This window comes from Aquila chrysaetos, chromosome 6 (genome assembly GCF_900496995.4).
Source record: "Aquila chrysaetos chrysaetos chromosome 6, bAquChr1.4, whole genome shotgun sequence".
NCBI lineage: Eukaryota > Metazoa > Chordata > Aves > Accipitriformes > Accipitridae > Aquila > Aquila chrysaetos.
In genome coordinates, this window is record NC_044009.1 from 593,497 (window position 1) to 613,026 (window position 19,530).

At 70.9% G+C, this 19,530-nt stretch overlaps 2 protein-coding genes across 4 annotated transcripts; one reads left to right on the top strand and one right to left on the bottom strand.

Moving 5' to 3' along the window:
• Positions 1–66: 66 nt before the first annotated feature.
• Positions 67–11,380, bottom strand: ESPN (espin). Its single transcript, XM_030017303.2, is given in 14 exon segments — positions 67–656; positions 751–762; positions 844–923; positions 2,978–3,259; positions 3,361–3,506; positions 5,119–5,539; positions 7,140–7,340; positions 7,342–7,445; positions 7,536–7,710; positions 7,794–7,925; positions 8,004–8,186; positions 8,273–8,459; positions 10,163–10,356; positions 11,072–11,380. Coding segments are annotated over 14 exon segments (2,559 nt in total). The 5' UTR covers positions 11,366–11,380; the 3' UTR covers positions 67–508.
• On the top strand, positions 10,266–19,489 carry ACOT7 (acyl-CoA thioesterase 7). Of its 3 annotated transcripts, XM_030017287.2 has the most exons (11): positions 10,266–10,356; positions 12,436–12,962; positions 13,763–13,880; positions 14,353–14,509; positions 15,047–15,138; positions 15,274–15,388; positions 16,069–16,083; positions 16,745–16,831; positions 17,627–17,743; positions 17,973–18,157; positions 18,828–19,489. In XM_030017287.2, exons 2-11 carry the CDS (start codon positions 12,910–12,912, stop codon positions 18,930–18,932), a joined length of 1,044 nt encoding a protein of 347 aa, XP_029873147.1. In that variant the 5' UTR covers positions 10,266–10,356; positions 12,436–12,909; the 3' UTR covers positions 18,933–19,489. The 3 variants fall into 3 exon arrangements, with proteins under 3 accessions (XP_029873147.1, XP_029873148.1, XP_040980255.1); XM_041124321.1 differs by lacking the exons at positions 10,266–10,356; positions 12,436–12,962 and adding an exon at positions 13,633–13,667; XM_030017288.1 differs by lacking the exons at positions 10,266–10,356; positions 16,069–16,083 and having other exon boundaries at positions 12,830–12,962.
• Positions 19,490–19,530: the final 41 nt, after the last annotated feature.

The following is a 19,530-nucleotide window of genomic DNA, read 5'->3' on the forward strand; positions in this document are numbered from 1 at the left end:
CGCGGCGCGGCGCCGGGCGGGGGGGGTGGTGTGGGCAGCCCCAGGAAGGCGCGGGGCACTGCTGGCGGGGTTTATTGTTTTAATTGCTGGAAAGGCAGGCGGTCCGGGGCGCGGGGGAGCCGGGAGCCGGCCTCGAGCGGCTCCGGACATGGGAGGGGCGGGAGTGGAGGCGAGCGCGCTGCAGCCACAACGGCAAGCGGTGCCAGCAGGGAGCACGGGGAGCCAGCCGGCACGGCGAGCCCAGCCGCAGCGGTCGAGCCGGGTGGCACGCAAGGAGCCGGGTGCCCCACGCCGTGGCAGCTCGCTTTGCGAAGGGCAGCACGGGGTGGCGGCGGGCTGGCGGCAGCGGGATGGGGGCTACGGGTGCCTGGGGCAGCGGTGGGGGCTCCTCCGGGACGGGCTACGCGGCCGTCCGCGGCGGGAGGAGGGTGCCGAGGCGCGTCCCAGTCCGTGGCGGGACCTGCCGGCCTCCTCCCGCCGTGAAGAGCCAGGGCGCGGCACGGCGCGGCTAGTGCTTGGCTATGTCCCCCTTCTTGAGGATGATCTGCCGCTGCCAGGGCGCCAGCTTTGTCTCATCGTACCCGAGAGTCCTTAGCTTTTCCGACTGCTCCTTCTCCTTCTCTTCCTCCTCCCGCTTCAGCTTCTCCTGCTCTTTCCTGCTCGGCAGCGGAGGGCACAGGGCACCGCGGTCACCGGAGCCGCCGGAGCCGCCGTGCCCACCCGCCCAGGGAAGGGGCTCGCGGCACTCACCGTTTCTGCTCCCTGCGAAGGCAAAGGGAAGAGCGGGGTTAGCGAAGCCGTGGGGACGGCCGGCTGGCGTGGCATCCCCCGGCCCCGGCTCACCTCTCCTCCTCCAGCTTTCTGCGCAGGATGTCCCTCCTCCAGGCCGGCATACTGGCCAGGCGCGCTTCCTCCTCCTTCTCCTGCAACAGACAGCCGCGTTACCGGCACTGCCGGGAGCCCACCCTCGCTGCTGGCACCCCGGGGCAGCGGCGTGGCCCCGGCGCACGGCACCGCACCCCGCTGGCAGCCGGGCCGAGCCGCGCTCCCGGCACGGCACCGGTGGGGGCTCGCCAGCACGTGGCTCGCCGGCGTCGCCCCTCGCCGCCCGCCTTCTGCTGGCGCGGGGAGGACGAAGGAGTGCGCGGCGTGGCCAGCCCTTCGCAGCACACCACAGCTTTATTGCACTGACACGCGGGGGCCCACGCCGCCCCGGCACCGCAAACGCCACGCCAGAGGGGAGCGCAGCCCCGGTGCCGCACACCCCGCACAACACACAGCCACAGCAAGCAGCACACCGCAACCTCGGCCCCGGGGCCGCGCGAACCGACACCGAGCCCTCCGCCGAGCCGAGCCGCGGCACTGCCGGCGCCCCTGAGGCAGCTGAGCACACCTGGGTGCCGGGTCTAGCTGCCCCCCAGTGCCTGCTCCCGGCCAGCCCCGCGCCACACCGCCGGCACAGCCCGCAACATCCTGCCGGGCTCAGGTGTCAGACATCTCCGCCTCCTTCTCCTTCCAGAAGGAGAAGCTGCGGTCGATGAAGCGGCAGATGTCCTCCTCGCTGAACTCGCCCAGCTCCGGCACCAGCACTGCCGCCCCCTCCCCTCCCGGGGCCAGAGGGGGGGGGCTCCGGCGGGCTCTCCGCCACCGTGGCGGGGCCGTCCCCAAAAAACTCCTGCACGAGGTCCTCAAAGCCATCGAGCCAGTGGCGGTGGCCCGCCTCGACCCGCTCCAGCACGGCACGGTGGAAGCGGCGGACGCGGCGCCAGCTGTGGCCGCCCAGGCGGTCGAACATCTCGTAGCAGAGGAGGTGGCGGAAGCGCCGCTCCTCGGGGCTGAGCGGCATCTCCAGCAGCTGGAAGTAGCCCAGCATGAAGAGGTCGAGCGGGAGGCTGTCGTGGGGCACGGGCGAGCCGCCGACGTGGGGCAGGAAGTGCTGGGGCCAGTACAGCGCCGCGGTACGGCTCAGCCGCCGGATCTGCCGCCCCGGCACCCGGCGGGCAACGCTCCTCCAGCGGGCCAGCAGCCGCCCCGCCGCTGGCCGCCGCCTCCCTGGCCGCCGCGGCCGCTCCTCCCCAGGCACCGCCGCCAGCGCCCGCTTCTTCCAGTGCTCCAGGAAGAGGAAGGCGGCACGCTCCTTGTGTGCCTCGGCGCGCTCCCGCGGGCCGCTTGGCTCTGGTGGTGCCGTCCGGCTCCGCTGCGGTGCCCCATCCCCATACTCCTCCTCCAGGACGGGCCGGCGGGTGCTGCCGGGGGGCTGCGCCCGCTTGCGCTTGGTGACCCTGGGGAGGGGCGCGGGGGCCCCTCCCGGCCCCTCATAGTTGGCCTTGAGGCTGCGGACGGAGACGCCGCAGCCCAGGATCTCGCGCCGAGCGTCGTGCTGGGCGCCGGGGCCGCCCACCGCTCCCCCTGCCCCGGGGTCCTCCCGGCCCCCCAGGGTGGCCGGCGGCGCGGCCGCGCTCCTCGGCAGCGTGGGGGACCGGCTGCCGCGGGCGGGCCGGTCCTCGCGGGCGAGGGCGAAGCGCCGGGGCGCCGGGGCGGCGGGCAGCGGTGGGAGCAGCGGCGGCTCCTCCTCCGGCCGCCCCGGCAGCGGCCACACCGGCTGCGCCTCGTGCATCACCCGCAGGCTCCCCAGCTGCCTCTCCAGGTGCCGCACGTCCTCCTCCCGCATCGGCTGCCCGGCGGGTTCCGGCGTGCCCCCACGGGCGGGCGGCCCGTGCCGGCACGGGGGCTGCGAGTGGCTCCCGGGCTGCGGCGGGAAAGAGGGCAGAGGGGCTCTTGAGGCCACGCCGCGCGCGCCGCGTGCCGCCGCCGCGCGCAGCACCCCCGGGGTGCGACGCCCCTGCATGCTGGTGGGGTGGTCCCCCGGCACGGCCGGGAGCCGGAGGCGATGCCGCACGCGCCGTCTCGCCAGGTCCTGGGCCGCCGGGCCGTGCCCGCGCCGCGCTCGCCGCCGCGGCCCGCGGGACCCCCCTACCTTGCGCCGCTGCTCCTCTTCCTCCTGCATGCGGAGCTGCAGCTTGCGCACCATCACCTGCCGCTTCCACTCGGGGATGGGCCGGCCCTGCTCGTCGTGGCTCGGCACCAGCACCTCCGCCTCCACCGGCGCCCCAGCACCCGCCGCCAGCACCGGCGAGCTCCCGTTCAGCACCAGCTCCGGCGAGCCCCCTGCCAGGCAGCGTGGCGGCCCGGCAGCCTCAGGGGTGGCCGGCGGGGTGGGCGTCCTGGTGGGTGACGGGGAGGATGCCGGCGACTCTGACTGCAGAAAAAGGAGGGAGGGAGGGAGGGCAGTGGGCACCTGCCGTTCCGTGCCACGCCGTGCCACCGGCTCCCGTGCCCCCCCGCCCCCCAGCCACCTACGTTGGCCCCTGCCTGGCCGCTGCCGGAGAAGACGGTGGTGAAGCCTTTGCTCTGCGGCGTTGGCTTGAGGCTCTTCCCAGCCTTGATCTCAGCCAGCAGCTCCGAGTTGTCACCGGTGGGGGACATCATGTTGAAGGACTTGGTGCCTGGGGGGAGGCAGGGTGGGCAGTAAGGACCCCGCTGCTGGCAGCCCCCTGCCCCTCCGGCTCCCCCGCCAGCTTGTGGGGCATGGAGGTGGCTGGCTGACTGCCCCCCGCACCTGGGAGCCCCTGGGATGCCCGTCGGAGCAGCATCCCAGCATCCAGCCCCCCCCCCAGGTCCACGGGACCCTGCAGGACCAGCGCCCCGGCACCCAGCTCACCAGGTCCACAGGAACAGCACTGCAGCACCCAAATCCCTGGGTGCCCAGGACCCCACTGGAGCAAAACCCCAGCACTCAGCAGCCTGGCACCCAGCCCCCAAGGTCCGTGGGACCTGCTGGAGCAGCACCCCAGCACCCAGCTCCTGGGGCCCCAGCCCTGAGTGTCCCCCACCCCGCGGCACTGTGCTGCGGCAGCAGCGATCTGACCGTGGAGGGATGGCTCCGCGGCTGGCGGCAGCCCCGGCACAGCAGGACGGCCCCGTGCCGCCTCGCCGGGGGCCCTGGGGACCCCTACACTCCCCCGCAGCGACGCACCGACAGCCTGCGCCAGCCCTGCTGCCAGCCCTGAGCCCCAAGAGCTGCACAGCACTGGCACCGGAGCACGGCAGTGCCCCCGGGGACGCCCGCGCCGCCGCTCACGCCGCCCACCCCGCGAGCACCCACCGTCCGTGCCAGCCATGCGCGGGTCCCTAACGGCCCATGGTGCCGTGCCAAGGCAGAGCCCCCTCCCCGCCGCCGGCACCCGCAGCTCGCCCCGCTCGGCCGCGCCGCGCCAGGGCCAGACGGCTGCGGGTGCTGAGGGCCCAGCGGGGCGCGCGCGCTGCCATCCAGCGCCGGCTGAGACCCCCCAGCCGCGGGAACCGGCGCTAATAAAGCGGGCGCCGAGCGGCGGCCAAGCCCGCCGGCTGCAATCAGCGGCGGGGGAGCGGCCGGTGCGCTCACGTGGCGGGGTCACGCCGGCCGGCTGAGCGCGAACAAAGGCCCTCTGTGCGCGGGGCCGGCTGCGGGGCCGCGGGGGCCGCGGGGGGCGTGGGGCCCCCGGCCGCCTGCCCAGCCTGGCCAGCCCTGCCCGGCGGCTTCGGCAGCCCCGCGCCGGCGCTTGGGGCGCCCGCGTGGCACGCCGGCCCGGCGACGCGGCAGCGAGGGCTCGGCGGGCGGGAGGGCTGCGAGGTGTTGCCAGCCCCAGCGGCCGTCGACGCCCCGTGGCTCCGGCGCGGGACGGTGCCGGGTCGGGCCCCTCCGGCCGTGCCCGGCGCCGGGGCACCCCCTGAGCAGGGAGGAGCGCGGGGCCGCGGTACTTACTCTTCATCTGCCTGAGCGCCTTTCCTCCTAGGGAGAGAAGCAGAGAGGCGGCGCGGGGCGCGCGGCAGAGGAAGGATTTGGCCACCGCGAGACAAGAGAGAAGAGAAGCGGCCAGCAGTGAGAGCAGGCGGGGGCGGGCGGGCGTGGGGGCCCCCGCGCCGACACCGGAGGAGAGAAGGACAGAGAGGCCGTCAGGAGCCGCGCGACCGGAGCGCCGCAGGAGGAGACGCGCCGGGACGGCCGGCGCCGCGGTGCAGCCGACGGGGCGGTGCCCGGGATCGCGCCCCGTGCCCGCCCGGCGCCCCGCCACTTACTTCCCGTGGACGACGAGGAGCGGCGGGGGCCGGCGGGGGTCTCGGCCAGCGGGGGCGGCGGCGGAGGCGGCGGGCAGGCGGCATCGGGCAGCGGCGGGGGCGGCGGCAGGGGCGGCAGCTCGGCGCCGGGCTTGCTCTCCCCGTTGCGCATGGTGTCCGCCGAGATGGGCGATGCCTGAAAGAGAGCGCGGGCAGGCGTCGCCCCGTGCCGCCGCCACCGAGCCACGTGCAGGCTCGTGGCGCGGGGCGGAGGGCTCACCTCCTCGCTGTGCGCCATTCGCCGGGGGCCGGGCTGCTCGGCCGCGCCGTGGCCCAGGTGCTTGTAGTAGTCACCGGTGCTCGGCTGCTTGCCGAAATTCCTCGACCGCCTGGTGGAGTCGGCCCTGCGCAGGCCCTCGGGGCTGCTCTCGCGCGACGCCAGCTGCAACGGGGAGCGCAGCTCAGTGCAGCCGTGCCCGGGGTGGCTGTGGGGCAGAGCCGTGGCGGAGCGGGGCCGTGCCAGCGGTGGCCGTGGGGCAGATGCCCGGCTGGGGGGACGGCAGGCGCGTGGCCCGGGGGTCCGCTCGGCACGAGGCTGCGCCAGGGGCTGCATGCCGGGGTGGCAGCGTGCGCCGTCAGCGCCTGGCACTGTGACCCCATAGCCTGTGCCCAGGAGCCCGGCCGAGCCTCCCCCGGGATAACCCCCTGGGAACAGGAGCGCCGAGCCCCGGCCCCGCGGATTACCAGGAGCTTATCCCCCATGGGGCTGGGGCCCGGTTCCAAACCTCCCTCTGAAGGGGGCTCTCAGGCAGTGCAGCCTCGGCTCACCCCGGCACATACCGCAGCGGCTTTGCGGGTCGTGCTGCCGAGCGCCGGCGCTGCAGGGGGCCGTGCCTGCTCCCCGGGTCCGGGGGGGCCACAGCAGCACGGCCCTGCTCCCTGTGCCAGGGGCCCCGCTATTTGCATTTCCCCGTGCACCACCGCCGCCCGTGGTATTTGCATGGCAAGCCTGGGCGCTCGCCGCCGCCGCTGGCCCCAGCTAAGTCAACAAGCGCCAGCTCGGCGCTTCCTGCTCTGGCTGCCATGGGCGCCGTGCCAAGCCTGGCTCCCGCTCCAGCAGCCCCAGCCCCAGTCCGGCACGAGGGTCCGCGCCACTCAGCCCCGCTGCATGGGGCGCCCGCGCCGCTGTGGCACCGGGCTGGAACGCGCCCGCACCTCCCCAGGGGCGGCCCGGCTCTGTAGCCCCAGGCAGGGCTGCTCGTTGCCCCGGTAAGCGCTAACAAGCCAGGGCCGTGCACAATGAGCGCAACGGGGTCCTGAGGCCCACACGGGCCTGGAACACTGCTCTGCCGAGACCCCCCATCCCATGTGCCTCTGTCCCCGGTGGTGCTGGCCTCTGCCAGCGCCCCAGCCATGGCTGTGCACCGGGCTCCCGTCCCCGGTGGGGTGGCGAGAGCCAGGGTAGGGGGTCGGGACGGCCCCAAGCCCACCGCGTCCCTGTGCCCTCCCAGGGGGCTGCACCCCTCTTACCTGTGCACGCCCGGCTGAGCCCTCTCCGCTCCTGGCAGCGCCGGCTGTGCCACCCGACACCTGCGGCGCGGGCGACACCGGAGCCGGCCGCTCGGGTTACAGCCTGCGCAGTCGCCCACGCACAGCTCGGTGTGGTGCCGGTGGCATCGCCGGGGCCCCGTGGGCGCAGCTGCGCCGGCTGGCCATGCGCCGGCCTGCACGGTGCCGCCAGGTGCCCCAGCCGGCGCAGCGGTGGAGCAGGGCTGCCCAGTGCCGTGGAGGCACTGGAGCATCGCCGGCCCTGGCTCGCTGCAGCCTCACTGCCGGTTGCACCCCAGCCCCTCGGTGCATGCCAGCGTCGCGGGCACGTGGCCTCAAACCGGGGGTGTCCCCTCCCAGTGCCATCAAGGGCTAACAGCTCCCCATGGGGGATCGGTGCCCGGTGGCACGTCCCCCCCGGTGGCACGTCCCCTGAGCTGCATGGCCAGGAGCAGCTGTGCACAGGGCACGGGACATGGCGCATGGGGCCGTACCTCTCGGCGCAGCGCCTGGCTCTCCACGTGCCGCAGGTTGTTCTTGGCCCGCACGTAGATGTCGGCGGTGTGGGGAGCGGCGGGGGGCGTGGGTGCGGGGTAGCCGGGGGGCGGCGGGGGTGGCCGGGCGGCGGGGGGCGGCGGCGGCGGCGGGGGGAAGGTGGGGGGCGGTGGCGGGGGGGGGGCCCTCGCCTGCCGGCCCCCGGCCCCGCGGCCGCGTCTCGGGGTCCAGCATGTCCATGTACGCCTGCATGTCCACGAGCGCCGGCTCGGGCACCCCTGTGCAGGGCAGGGGGTCAGGGGGGGCTGGCCCCGCGGCCCCCACCCCGCGCCCCCCGGCCCCGCACTCACGGGCGGCGGGGGCCCCCGGGGGGCCGCCCCTCTTCTCCCCGGTGCTGGACTGGCTGGAGTGGCAGGAGTCGTAGTTGGAGAGGGTGCTGGCGGGGGAGCCCACCTCGAAGCGCGCCTGGGGTGCCGACACTGTGGTGTTGGGCGACGACATGCCCGAGTCGGGCTGCCGGCACTCCCCGTCCGCCGAGGGGTCTCGCGACAGCACGCGGTGCTCCACGCTCTGCTGGCACAGCCGGGCGGTCAGGCGGGAGCGACAGGGCCCCGCGTGCTCCCCGCGCGCTCGGCCACGGGACGCCGCCGTACCATGTTCTCCACAGTGCGCAGGTACTGGGCGCAGTGGCCGTGGCCATTGTAGTCAGCAAGGTCGGCTGCCGTGTAGCCATCCTGGTCACGGACACTGAGGTCGGCGCCGTTCACCACCAGGATCTGGCAGCACTGGGGAGAAGGGGGGCACGTGGCAGGGCTGGAGGGTGGCCCCCCCGCCCCGGTCCCCCACTGGCCACCGGCCCCCACCTCCAGCTCGCCATTCTCAGCGGCATCGTGCAGCGGCGTGCCGCCCCAGCCGTCGGCAGTGATCTCCCCACCGTGCAGCAGCAGCCAGCTCAGCACCTTGGCGTGGCCGCGGCTGGCGGCGAAGTGCATGGCCGTGGCCCCCTCGGCATCCCGCTCCGACAGGCTCACCGTCGTGAAGCTCATCTGCGCGGGCAGGCGGGCTGAGTGCCGGCGCCGCCAGCCCCACGCCGTGCCACCACACCGCCACGCCGTGCCCGGCCAGCGCTTACCAGCCAGACGATGACGGTGTTGTGGCCCATCTGGGCGGCGGCGTGCAGCGGGGTCATGCCGTCGTGGGCACGTGCGTGGGGGTCGGCCCCGCAGTCCTGCACCAGGTACTGGATGATCTCCAGGTGGCCCTCCTGGCAGGCGAGGTACAGCGGGGTGGCCCCCGTCTTGGTCTGGGCACTCAGCGTGCTGCAAGCGGGGCACAGCGCCCGTCACCCGCGGCCACCGCTGCCGGCAGCGCACCGGGATGGGTGGGCACAGGGGACACGTGGGTTGCAGGGACATGGGGGACACATGGGGACACGCTGATGGGGGACAGGCAAGGCAGCGCCAGGGCCAGGCAGCGTGGGCAGCGTGGGCAGCGTGGGCTGGGAGCCATCCACCCCACGGCTCCCCACTGGGTCCCTGTGCAGCGGCAGCCACTGAGGCGGGAGGTCGCTAAGTTAATCAGCCTGCTTAGGCTAAGCTCCTTCCTCCGGCTGTTTTTGGACACTGCAATTTAGCAGTATTTTTAAATAAGCGGCTTAGGCAGCACCGGCTGCAGGGGAGCCGGCAGGGAAAGGCCGACCTGCACCAAGGTGCTGCCCAGCCCCGCTGCCCCTGCCAGCCCCGCTGCCGGGCACGGGCATCCCCCCACTGCCTCTGGTGGGCCTTGGCATCACCGCATCCCTCGTCCTGAATTGCGCATCCCTGCACGGGAAGCTGCTTTATGAAGTGCTCCATAAAAAACCCTGTTGAATATTTCAAAAAGGAAGAGCAATAAATACTCCGCTCTGTTATCGCAACGATCGCGGGCCCTTAATAATTGATCCCTGTAACCGTGAGACGGGCCGCGGCCCGTGCGGCCTTCCCACCGTGCCGTGCCGCCGTGCCACAGTGCCAGGCCGGCACGCTGCTGGATGCTCCCCGAGCCGGGGCCTGGGCGGCGGGAGGCCGGTCTGGGGCATGGGGGGACGGACAGGCGTTCAGCCCCCGATTGCCATTTCCCACTAATCGTGAAGGGGTTAGGCCGCTTGAGCGAGTGCCGGTAAACTGCTTTGCCAGATGGCCGTGACCCCACGCCGAGCCACCGGCTGCCGGGGCGAAGGTGGGCCGGGAGCACCAGCACCCCGCGGCGGCACCCGGGGATTGGATTTCGCGGCTGTAACGGAGCCTCCGGCCGGGCGCGGGGCCGGGAGCGGGGCCAGCCCTAAATAATTCAGGGGGAAGGCGGCGACGGCAGCGGAGCAACCCCGGCAAGAAGCGTGAAAGCCAACGCGGGATGGCCGCCGCCAGCGCCAGCGCCGCACCGGGGCCGCCACCGCGGGCACCGAACGGGAGCCGCGGCGGGGCCGGGCCGCCCGGGGGGGAGGTTAATGGGGGCTGAACCGGCACACCAGGGGCAGGGGCATAAGGAGCCGGGGCCGGTTTCCAGCCGCTGCCCACTGCGGGCAACCGGAGCAGGGGCTGCGGAATCGTCCGTACAGCCCCGCGGCTGCCGGGGACCGGGAACGGTGCCGCTGGTGGTGTGGGGGGGGTGCGGAGTGCGGTGGCTGCCGCGGCGGCCCCGGGAGGGGCGCGGGCTCTCCGGGGCGGGCGGGCCGAGCCTTTTTACGTAAGGGCGGGCGGACAAAGGCGGCTGTGTTATCGGCCCGCTCCAGGCGCCCCGCCAACCGGCCCGGCGGTGCGAGTTCTGCCGGCGCTCGCCCTCGCTCCCCGGGCCGTCAGGCAGCCGCGGCTGGCGGGGCCCGGCCGGGCAACGCGGCCGCCTTGCCCTCGGAAGCGGGGACGAGGGCGGCTGCGGGGACTCCGCCAGCCCCGCTCCTGCCGGGGCGGGTGAGGGGGGGGGGTGTTGTGCGTGTGTGGGGTGGGGGCGCGGAGGCGGTCCCGCCGGCCGGCAGCGGGGCCGTTACCTGGGGCAGTGTCCCAGGAGGAGTCGCAGGGAAGGGAAATCCCCTTTGGCCGCGGCGTAGTGGACGGGCAGCGCTCCCGTGGCGGTGGCCGCCGTGGGGTCGCTGCCCCCGAAGCGCAGGAGCCACTCGATCACCTCGTGGTGACCGAAGCGGGCTGCCAGGTGCAGGATGGTGGCACCGGAGTTGTCTGTGTCCTGCGGGAGGAAGCGGGGCGGCCGTCGGCACCGGGGACGCCAGCCCCCCTCCCACGGCAAGGCGGCCTGCGGGGGGGGGGGGCCGCGGGGCAGCCCCCGGCAGAGACCCGGACCGGCCCGGTTGGGGGGGGGATTGCCCGGGGCGGAGATCCCGCCTGCGGGGAGCGGGGCCGTCGGAGGGGCCGTGCGAGGAGCGCCTCTGCCCTCCGGCGGGGCCTGCAGCCGCTCCCGGCCAGCGCCCCGCACAGCTCCCCCCCCGCCTTGTCCCGCCGGCGGCGGGGCAGCCCCTGCCCGCGGAGCCCCGGCGGGGCGCGGGCGGAGCTGGCCCCCGGCCAGGAGGCCGCCGAAGCGGGCCGGCCCCGTTCTTGCCTCCTAATCCCCGCCGCCAGCCCCGCCGCCGCCTCCTCTCCCTCCGGCCCGTCACATGTCGTCAGCTCCCGGCCGGCCCCGGGGCAAGCCGCTTACCGCCCCGGCCCTGCCGTTGTGTAACGCCGGGAGGGGCCGGCGGCCACGGAGGGTCCGTGACCCCTTCGGGGCTGAGCCCCGTCGCGACGCCGGCCCACCCCCCGCCTCGACCGCCACCCACCCCGCACGGCGGTGTCCGTGCCGGCGGAGCTGGAAAGCCCACGCGCGACCGTCTCCCCGGGGAAGGCCTCCCCGGTTGCCCGCGGCCACCGCCGCCCCCCCCCCCGACCCCCCGCGTCCCCGCTCACACCTGCACGCCGCAGCCCCCCTGCGTGAGCAGCCACTGGAGACAGGCGAGGTTGCCGGTGGCGGCGGCGTCGTGGGCCGGCGTGGCCCCGTTGCGAGCCCGCGCGTCCCCGCGGAGCGAGGCCTCGGCCGCCAGGTACCGCAGGCAGGCGAGGCGGCCGGCGCGGGCGGCGTGGTGCGCGGGGGAGGCGCCCAGGGCGTCCCGCAGCCCCGGCCGCAGCAGCCCGGCCGCCCGCAGCCCCCGCAGCGCCTCCACGTCGCCCTGCCGCGCCGCCAGCAGCGCCCGCTCCAGCGCCATCCCGGCCCCGGCCCCGGCCCCCGGCCCCGGCGGCGGCCCCGGCCGCCGCTTGGCACTGCGCGGCGCTCCCGCCCCACCGCCCCCCGGCCCCGCCGGCTCCTCCTCCTCCTCCCCCGGGGCCGCCCCTCCGCCCGCCCCGCCCGACGGCGCGGCGGCTGCCCGCTGCCCGCTGCCCGGGCCGCCGGCGCCGCTCCCCCCCCCCCGCCCCTGCCGGGGCAGCCCGCCTTTGCCGCTCCCTGCGGCCGGGACCGGGGGACCCCAGGAACGGACCGTGCCCGGCGGCCGGCGCTGCCATCCGCGGGCCTGGGGAGCCGCTGCCCCCCCCCCGGGCCCCCCCGCCCCACGAGTGTCCCGTCCTCCCCCCGCCCGCCGCCCGCCAACGCGGGAGGCGCGGCGGTGATGGGCTCCTCCGGCAGCCCCGACGTGCGCCTGCCGGTTCCGGCCGCGCAGGCAGGAGCGGGGGGGGAGCCCGGCCGGGCTGCCCTGTCTCCTCCCGCCGCGGGGCGGGGGGGGGGTGTGGCGGGACGGGCAGTGAGGTCGTCGGGCGGCACCGCGGGAACCGACGGCGGGACCCGTGGGCAGCGCGGGCGGCGGCGGCGGCGGCGGCGGCGGCGGCGGCGGCTGTTACCCCGGGCGCGGTCAGGCTGGGACACCCCCGCCGTCAGCACAACGGACAGCGCCGGCGCCGCGCCTTCAGCACCGCGGACAGCGGCGCGGCCTCCGCGTCCGCCCTGCCCCGCCGGTGGCCGGTAAAGGCGGCGGCGGTACCGGTACCGGTACCGGAGCACCATGTCCCCGGCGGGCGCCGCGCCGCAGCCCCCCCCGGCCCCCTCCTGCCGCCGCCGAGCTGCGCAAGGTGAGAGCTCCGGCACCCCCGGGCCGCCCCGCAGCTCCGGGACCCCCGGGCAAGGACACGAGTGCCGCGGCCCCCCCCCCCCCCCGGCCCTGGCCCGCGCCCCCTCCGTCCCTGTCCCATCCTGCGCTCCGCAGCGATCCGCCACTGCCTGCTCGGGCCCGCCGCCTCCCCGCGCCCTGGGACCCCTGGGCGCCCTGCCGAGCTCTTTCCCATCCGGGGAGACCCTCCAGCGCCGTGGAAGGAGGGAGGCAGGGAGGCTGCCCGCCGGCAGGTGCCGGCAGCTGCCCGTGCCGGCCCGAAGGCCGTGGCCTCCGTCAGCCGCCGCGCAGGCAGGGCGCACCCCGGGGCAGGCGGCCGAGCGCGGGGAGGCGGAGGGGCCCCCAGTCCCGGTGGGGCGCACACAGCTCCCCAGGTGGTACCGGAGCTCCGCCCCCCTGGCCCCGGAGCTCCGCCCCCCTGGCCCGGAGCTCCGCCCCCCGCTCCCCCCCCCCCTCCCCGCTCCGCCCCCGCGCGGCGCCAGCCGGCAGAGCGCCGGCCCCGCCCTCCAGTGCCGGCGCGGGGGCGTGGCGAGGCGCTGCCCGCCAATGGGGCGGCGCGCGGGGGGTGGGCGGGTCCCCCGGAGGGGGCGTGGCGTGGCGAGGCGTGGTGGTGCCGCAGCGCCGTTGACGGGCGGGGCGCCGGTGCCGCCATGTCGGAGCGGGGGGCCGCGGGCCCGGGGCCGGCCGCCATCCAGGTGTCCAGGTACGGCCCCGCCGCGCCGCCCGCTGCCGGGGATCCAGGGGAGGGCTGGGCAGGGGAGGGCAGGCGGGCCGGGGGACCGCGGGTGGGCTACGGGGCCGGGGCCGGCCTGCAACCGGGATGCTACCGGCGGTGCTACCCGCACCGCTGCCGGCACCGGTCACGCCGCCTGCACCGGTCACGCTGCCTGCACCGGCAGCGCTGCCTGCGCCGGTGACGCAGCCTGCACCGGGGTGGCAGCACCCTGTAACCGGTGCCCTTCCCCGGTGGGTGTGAGCTGGCAGGGCTGGCAGGGCACACCCCGGTTTTCCTGCCTTCGCCCCCTGCGGCTCCTTGGCATGGCCGCCTTGCCGAAGCACAGCTCCTCTTCAGGCCGGCACACAGCCATTGCCCCATCGCCACCGTGCCTCGCCTTCCCTCCTCCGGTTGATTATTTGCTGCTCCGGCAAAAGCCGCCGCCGCTGCTGCCAGGAAGCCGGGTCGAGCGGTGGCATGTGCCCGGCTCGGTCTCAGTTTGCTGCAGTGGGGTGGTGGTGAGATGCAGTCCAAACCGAGCAGCCGGCTGCGCCCGGCAGAGGGGCAATGCCTCCTTCCACTCCCAGCGGTAATTTAGGGCGGTTTCCACCGCCGCTCACAGGAAGCCGCACGCAGGCAGTGCCAGTGACGTTGCCGGCTTCACCGTGGTGAGATGGCCCTGCAGCTCATCTGGTAGGGCGATGGCAGTGCCTCTGGGTGGCTGCACCGGGACCCGGGCTGGGGGCACGGCAGGGGGGGTGCGAGCTCCTGTGTCCCTCTCCTGGCAGGATCATGCGCCCGGATGACGCCAATGTCGCGGGGAATGTCCACGGGGGAACCATCCTGAAGATGATCGAGGAGGCGGGAGCCATCATCAGCACCCGCCACTGCAACTCCCAAGCTGGGGTGAGTAGGCACCGGAGCACCTGCAGGGCTCCAGTTCAGTGACTCTCTGACCCCCCTGCCGTGCCACAGGGGTCTGCTGGGAGGCAGGGGTCCCCCGGGACGGCCGGGCATCCCTGGGGCCCTCCCCGGTCATCCCCCCACACCGGAAGCGCTCACTCCTGCGCGCAAACCGCCGGTGGCTCTGCTGCTGCCGGGGCATGGGCCTGGTAGCCGGAAGCATCCTGCTGAAACGGTGTTTTACAAGCAGAACCATTATTATGCCGACACTCATGGCTTAAGTCCCGCAAAGGGCAAGTCAGAGGCGGCCCCGGTGCCGGTTACAGGCTGGGGAGGAAGCACAGCCACCGGCTGATAAGGCAGAGGTGGAAGTGTCGGAGCCACACGCGGCACAGGCTGGCCCCGGGGAGCTGCCGGCTGCGGTCTTGCGCGGTGTGGCTGCGGCCGCTAACCCTCGCTGTCCCACCATCCCCAGGAGCCCTGTGTGGCCGCGCTGGCGCGGGTGGAGCGGACGGACTTCCTCTCCCCGGTGTGCATCGGCGAGGTGGCCAACGTCAGTGCCGAGATAACCTACACCTCCCGGCACTCTGTGGAGGTCCAGGTCAACGTCATGTCCGAAAACATCTTAACAGGTGGGTGGCTGCCAGCGGCCCTCTCCCAAAACTCCGGGAATAACTGTGGTGTAAGCCGAGGGCTTGCAGCGGTGACCCCATCCTCCGCCCACCGTCGCCAGCAGCATCGGGCAGAGGGGAGATCTTGCCTTTTTATTGACAGTGCTGGGGGCGGCGGGGAGGGGTGGCGTCGCTGGGAAGGGAAGCCAAGCAGGCTCCCTAGGGACTACGGCTCCATTGATCACTTTTAGCGAAGAATGGCAAAACCCACTAGTAGCTCCTCCTGCCTGGTTTGCTGCCCATGGCTGCCTTTGGCCTGAGAAAGGCCCTTTTCCTGCCGTCACCGTGGCAACCGGCTGCGCTTGCCGGGTTGCCTTCCCAAAAGCGCATTGTCACATCTGCTCCAAGCCAAAGCCCGGCAGGAGCCGGCAGGGCAGGGGGCTGCCTGCTGCCGGCGGCATCGCCGGTGTGTGGCAGGCCCCGGACCATGGCAGCGCCAGTGGCAGGTGAAGCACTGCTGGCGTCAGCACAGTCACCCTCTGTCCCCCTCCCCTCCAGGGGCGAAGAAGGTGACGAACAAGGCGACGCTGTGGTATGTGCCACTGTCCCTGAAGAACGTGAACAAGGTCCTTGAGGTTCCCCCCATCCAGGTAGGATGGCTTGTTTTGCTCCCCAAAAAGCGGAGCTCGCCCTCTCCAGGAGAACAGCTCTAACCTAGCCCCGTCGGCACCCCCGGCTGTGCCAGTGGCTTTGCCAACCCAGTTTTTACCAGCCTTTCCTTCCAGTACGCCAGAAAGGAGCAGGAGGACGAGGGGAAGAAGCGCTATGAGGAGCAAAAGCTGGATAGGCTGGAAACTAAGCAGAGAAACGGCGACGTGATCTTCCCCGTCATCAACCCAGGTAACGCGGGCGGTACGTGGCCTGTGGAAGCATCCTGGCGATGCTGGGAGGCCAAACTGGTCCCCGAGGCAGCTCCAGCCATCCCCAGGCACCCATGGCTGCAAGCGTGCACTCTAAAACACTGCGTCGGGGAGGGGGCTGGGATTTTGGAGCCACGGTGTGGGAGCGGAGGGGGAGCTGGGTAGGCACCTGTGATCCCCCGCTGGGACTGGTGGGTGGGATGCCCTCTGCCGAAACATGGTTCCTGCCACTGCTCCCTGCATCCCTCATGCGCTTCTGGGCAGCGGGAGCTAGTTTTGCTTAGTGTAGGGTAAATGCAAGTGTTGGGCGAGGGTTTTGCACACTCTGCAGCTGCAGCCCCTCTCTGGAAGCCAGGTTTTAGCAAGAAGTTCATTGGCCGGTGTTTGAAGGGGAGGATGAGCTATGGGGAGGAGCTGGGGGTCACGCTCTCCCTAGGGGAGCGCTGGGGATACCTTTCCTATCGAAAGTGTTGCCCCGGCTTCTAGAAACGCAGTGGTGGCACTGACAGCGAGCCAAAGGGGCGAGCAGCTGGTGGCCTCCAGGACTGGCCATGGTCCTCGGGCAGAGGTGGAGAGGTGGCATGTGGGCATTGTCAGGGGGGTGATGCGGGATGAATGTTGCTCAAATACTTTTTTCTCCTCTGTTCTTCCTGCTCACAGATAGGCAGACAAAAGGTAAGGCTTCACGGGCGCTGCCGCGCGGGTGTCCTTCCCGAGGAGGCGATGCCAAGCGGTCGGGGGCTCGGCTGGTTTTTCCTGCACTAAGCGCCCTTAGTGTCTCTCGTTAGACGGAAAACGCAGCCAACCCCAAGAGCGGGTTTCCTCTGCTGGCAGTTGGAGGGTGTGATTTCTGTCGCCTGGATTTAGTGGCGAGTCAGAGGTCACCGGCCTGTGCTGGGGCTCGGGGTTGTGGGGGCCGAGGTCTTCACACCGAGGGCAAAGTGTGGCTCTTTGGAGATGCCGCTGAGCGGCAGGTTTGGGGAGATTCAGCTGCGGCTGGTGGCCTGAGGAGGGAAAGTGTATAGCCACACATCTGTCCAGTTCACTCCCGTTTGCTTTCGGGCTCTTTGAAAGCTTTAAAAGAAGAAACGAGCTGAGCTGGAATAAAATCAATGGGGAGGTATTAGAAGGAGGTGGCAGCCCGTCAGGTTGTGAATAGCCTCTGCTCTCGGGGCTTCTCGGGGCCAATTTAAATGCCGGTTGGAACATACTTCAGCTTTTAACAAGCCAGCCCTGCGTTTTCTTCCTTCAGATGGCTTAAGACAGGGGCGTACGGTGGCGTACTGGTGCTGGCCGAGCAGCTCTGACCTCTGCTTTGCTCTCTTTCTCTAACCAGAGCCGCACACCGTCAGCTACAGCCAGTCCAGCCTGATCCACCTGGTGGGACCATCGGACTGCACGCTGCTGGGCTTCGTGCACGGAGGTGAGTGGGCGCTGCCCCATTCAATGACTGGGCTGTTTTTTCTCTGGAACGGAAGCACGGTTTGAGCGACTCGTGCATCTCAGTGTTTTTGGGAGGCGGGCTCCGCCTCTGAAGGCACGCAGGCCTATTCCCGCTCTCTGTAAGGTTTGGTGTTGCTTCAGCTGAGATAAAAGCTTTGTCTTTTTCTATGCTTAAAAAAAGGCCCTGAAAACTGACATACTCAAGCTGTAAATACTACAATTTTGTCATCGTCTCTTAAATTGCAAATCTAAACACCCAGCGTACAATGACTGCAATTTGCTGGAGTAATTTCCTCTTGGCTGGCAGTGCCTGTTGCCTGCCAGGCAGGCAGGGCAGGGCGGACACATGGGTGCGGTGTGAGCCCGGGGAGAGGAGTGTTTGCCGAGGGCCGGGACGACGCTGGATGCTGCTCTTCATCTAATTGCATCCTTAAAAAAAAAAACCAAACCACAACAATGCGGCTCAGAGCTTTTTCCAAGCACGAGGTTTGTGGGACTGATCCTGCCTTGCAAGGCTGAGGTTTGCTCAAAGATGTTTGGGAGAGCCAGAGCCGGCCTAAAGCTTAAGCCCAGGTCTGTGAGGATGTCGCCCTGGTGGTACTCTTGACAGGAATCTTTGTGCTGGTACCGGGGCTTTCCTGCAGTCAGGATTGAATCTCCGGTCCAACTCCTCGGCGTAGCTTTGGTCACGCAAAGGCCTTGCTGACTTATGTGTGGTTTTTCCCAAATCCCACTGGCCTCCCTGAGACAGGACCCTCTGCCTCCCCCTGCCCAGGTGTCACCATGAAGCTCATGGACGAGGTTGCCGGGATTGTGGCTGCCCGCCACTGCAAGACCAACATCGTCACTGCCTCGGTGGACGCCATCAACTTCCATGAGAAGATCAAAAAAGGTACCGGGGGTGGGGGTGGGCATCTCACTGTCCCGCAGTGTCCTGGTTCCCCTGGGTGCACGCTGGGGACGCAGTGGCAGAGAAATTTAGTCCCCGTTAGACTTGTCCTGTGCTGAGAAGCTCCCCTTAAGACATGGCTTAAGCATTAAATGTGCGGGGGACCCCTTGCTCCCTTCCTCTGAGCAGAAGTGGGGGCCACCTGCTTAACCGGCCCCTCTCCGCTTCGCAGGCAGCGTCATCACCATTTCGGGGCGCATGACCTTCACAAGCAATAAATCCATGGAAATCGAAGTCTTTGTGGATGCCGACCCATTTGTGGATGAGCCTCGGGAGCGGTACCGTGCCGTCAGCGCCTTCTTCACCTACGTTTCCCTGAGCAAGGAGGGGAAGCCCCTGCCCGTCCCACAGCTGCTGGTAAGAGCTCTCCCCGCCGGGCAGCAAGCCAGCCGGGCCAGCCCCTCTCCTGCTTCTCCAGGGGCAGACCCCAGCTGGCTTTTTTGTCCAACAAATCCTCTTCCCTTGAATTTTTCAGCAGCAAAGTACGAGCCTGAACGAGCCTTTCCAGAGCAGGCTTCAGGGTTGTTTTTTGAAATTTCTTCTGGTTGAAAATTGCCAATGTGGAGACATTGGGGGCGGGGGGTTTCCTTTCTCGCGGTTGAGGACAGGCTGCATGCAGGCTCTGCAGCTTCCTCTCCTGCCTGCGCCGGAGACGCGTGGGAGGGGACCCTGAGCGGCAACGGAGGCCCCCGCGTCCCCCATCCCTGCTCTCCATGGCATCCCCGCTCCAGCCCTCCTGCCTATTTTTAGCTCTCCTGATGCCGGCAGGGCTTTGCTGACATGGCACTGCTGACTAGGGGCTGTTTCTTGATTAATATTTTAGCCCGCGCAGGTCTCCTCCTGCTCTGTGCAGGAGTACCTTAGCTGTCAAAAGATGTATGTCACGGAGCGCAGGTTTTCCTTTACTTTTCCTGTAAGGGGAGGCACGTTTCCCTCCCGCACACGCTTGCAAGATGTGGCGTGGGAGAGCTGTGCTGCCCCGAGGCAGCTAACGCCGGTGGCTTCACTTTCTTTCTGTCACTGGCAGACGGAGACGGAGGATGAGAAGCGGCGCTTTGAGGAAGGGAAGGGCAGGTACCTCCAGACAAAAGCCAAGCGGCAGGCGCAGATGCAGCAGGCTGCCCAGCAGTGATCCTGTCCCGCGCCGCCCCGCGCTCTCGCAGCCTTCGCCCGCCGAACGTCCAGGTTCCCGTTAGTGTCGTGTCTGGTCCGCGCCGGGCCTCGCACCTTCGCCCGCCCCAGCCTGCTGCCGGAGCTGCCACGGCAGCGCGGTTGCTTCACTGCTGACCAGTTTAGCGCCCGTAGACCTTGTGCTTTAGGTGGCCTAAGCGCCCCGAAAGCTGCCGGGAGCCTTCCCGGTCGCTCGCCATTCGCCTCTGGAGCCCTGTTTTCACCACTGAATCCTGTAAGCGGAACGCCCATGCTGGAGTGGGGCAGAGGCACGTGGCGGCACGAGGGATGCGAGAGGCCGCGAGTCTTTGTGATGCTGTGTTAAACTTGCCAGTTATGTCCTAAAACTGCACACCAAAGCTTACGTGCGATACTCACGACAGGAAACGCGCCCTGGTATCGTACTGAATGTCTCGGACCATTTTGTTGACATTTCTAGGTAGTTTCTCTGTGCACATCTAAGTTATTTAAGGAATCCTGTGGCATAAATAAAGTCTGTTGTCGTTGACTGAAATAAAATGGGGGTGTCTTTTATTTTTTTGTCTCGAGCAGCAGCAATT

Bases quoted from the DNA above. Each gene is read 5' to 3' on its own strand.
- ACOT7 (XM_030017287.2), top strand. From the start codon at position 12,910: ATGTCGGAGCGGGGGGCCGCGGGCCCGGGGCCGGCCGCCATCCAGGTG. The intron at 14,510-15,046 runs GTGGGTGGCTGC...CCTCCCCTCCAG, and splicing joins GTCCGAAAACATCTTAACAG to GGGCGAAGAAGGTGACGAAC. The intron at 15,139-15,273 runs GTAGGATGGCTT...CTTTCCTTCCAG, and splicing joins TTGAGGTTCCCCCCATCCAG to TACGCCAGAAAGGAGCAGGA.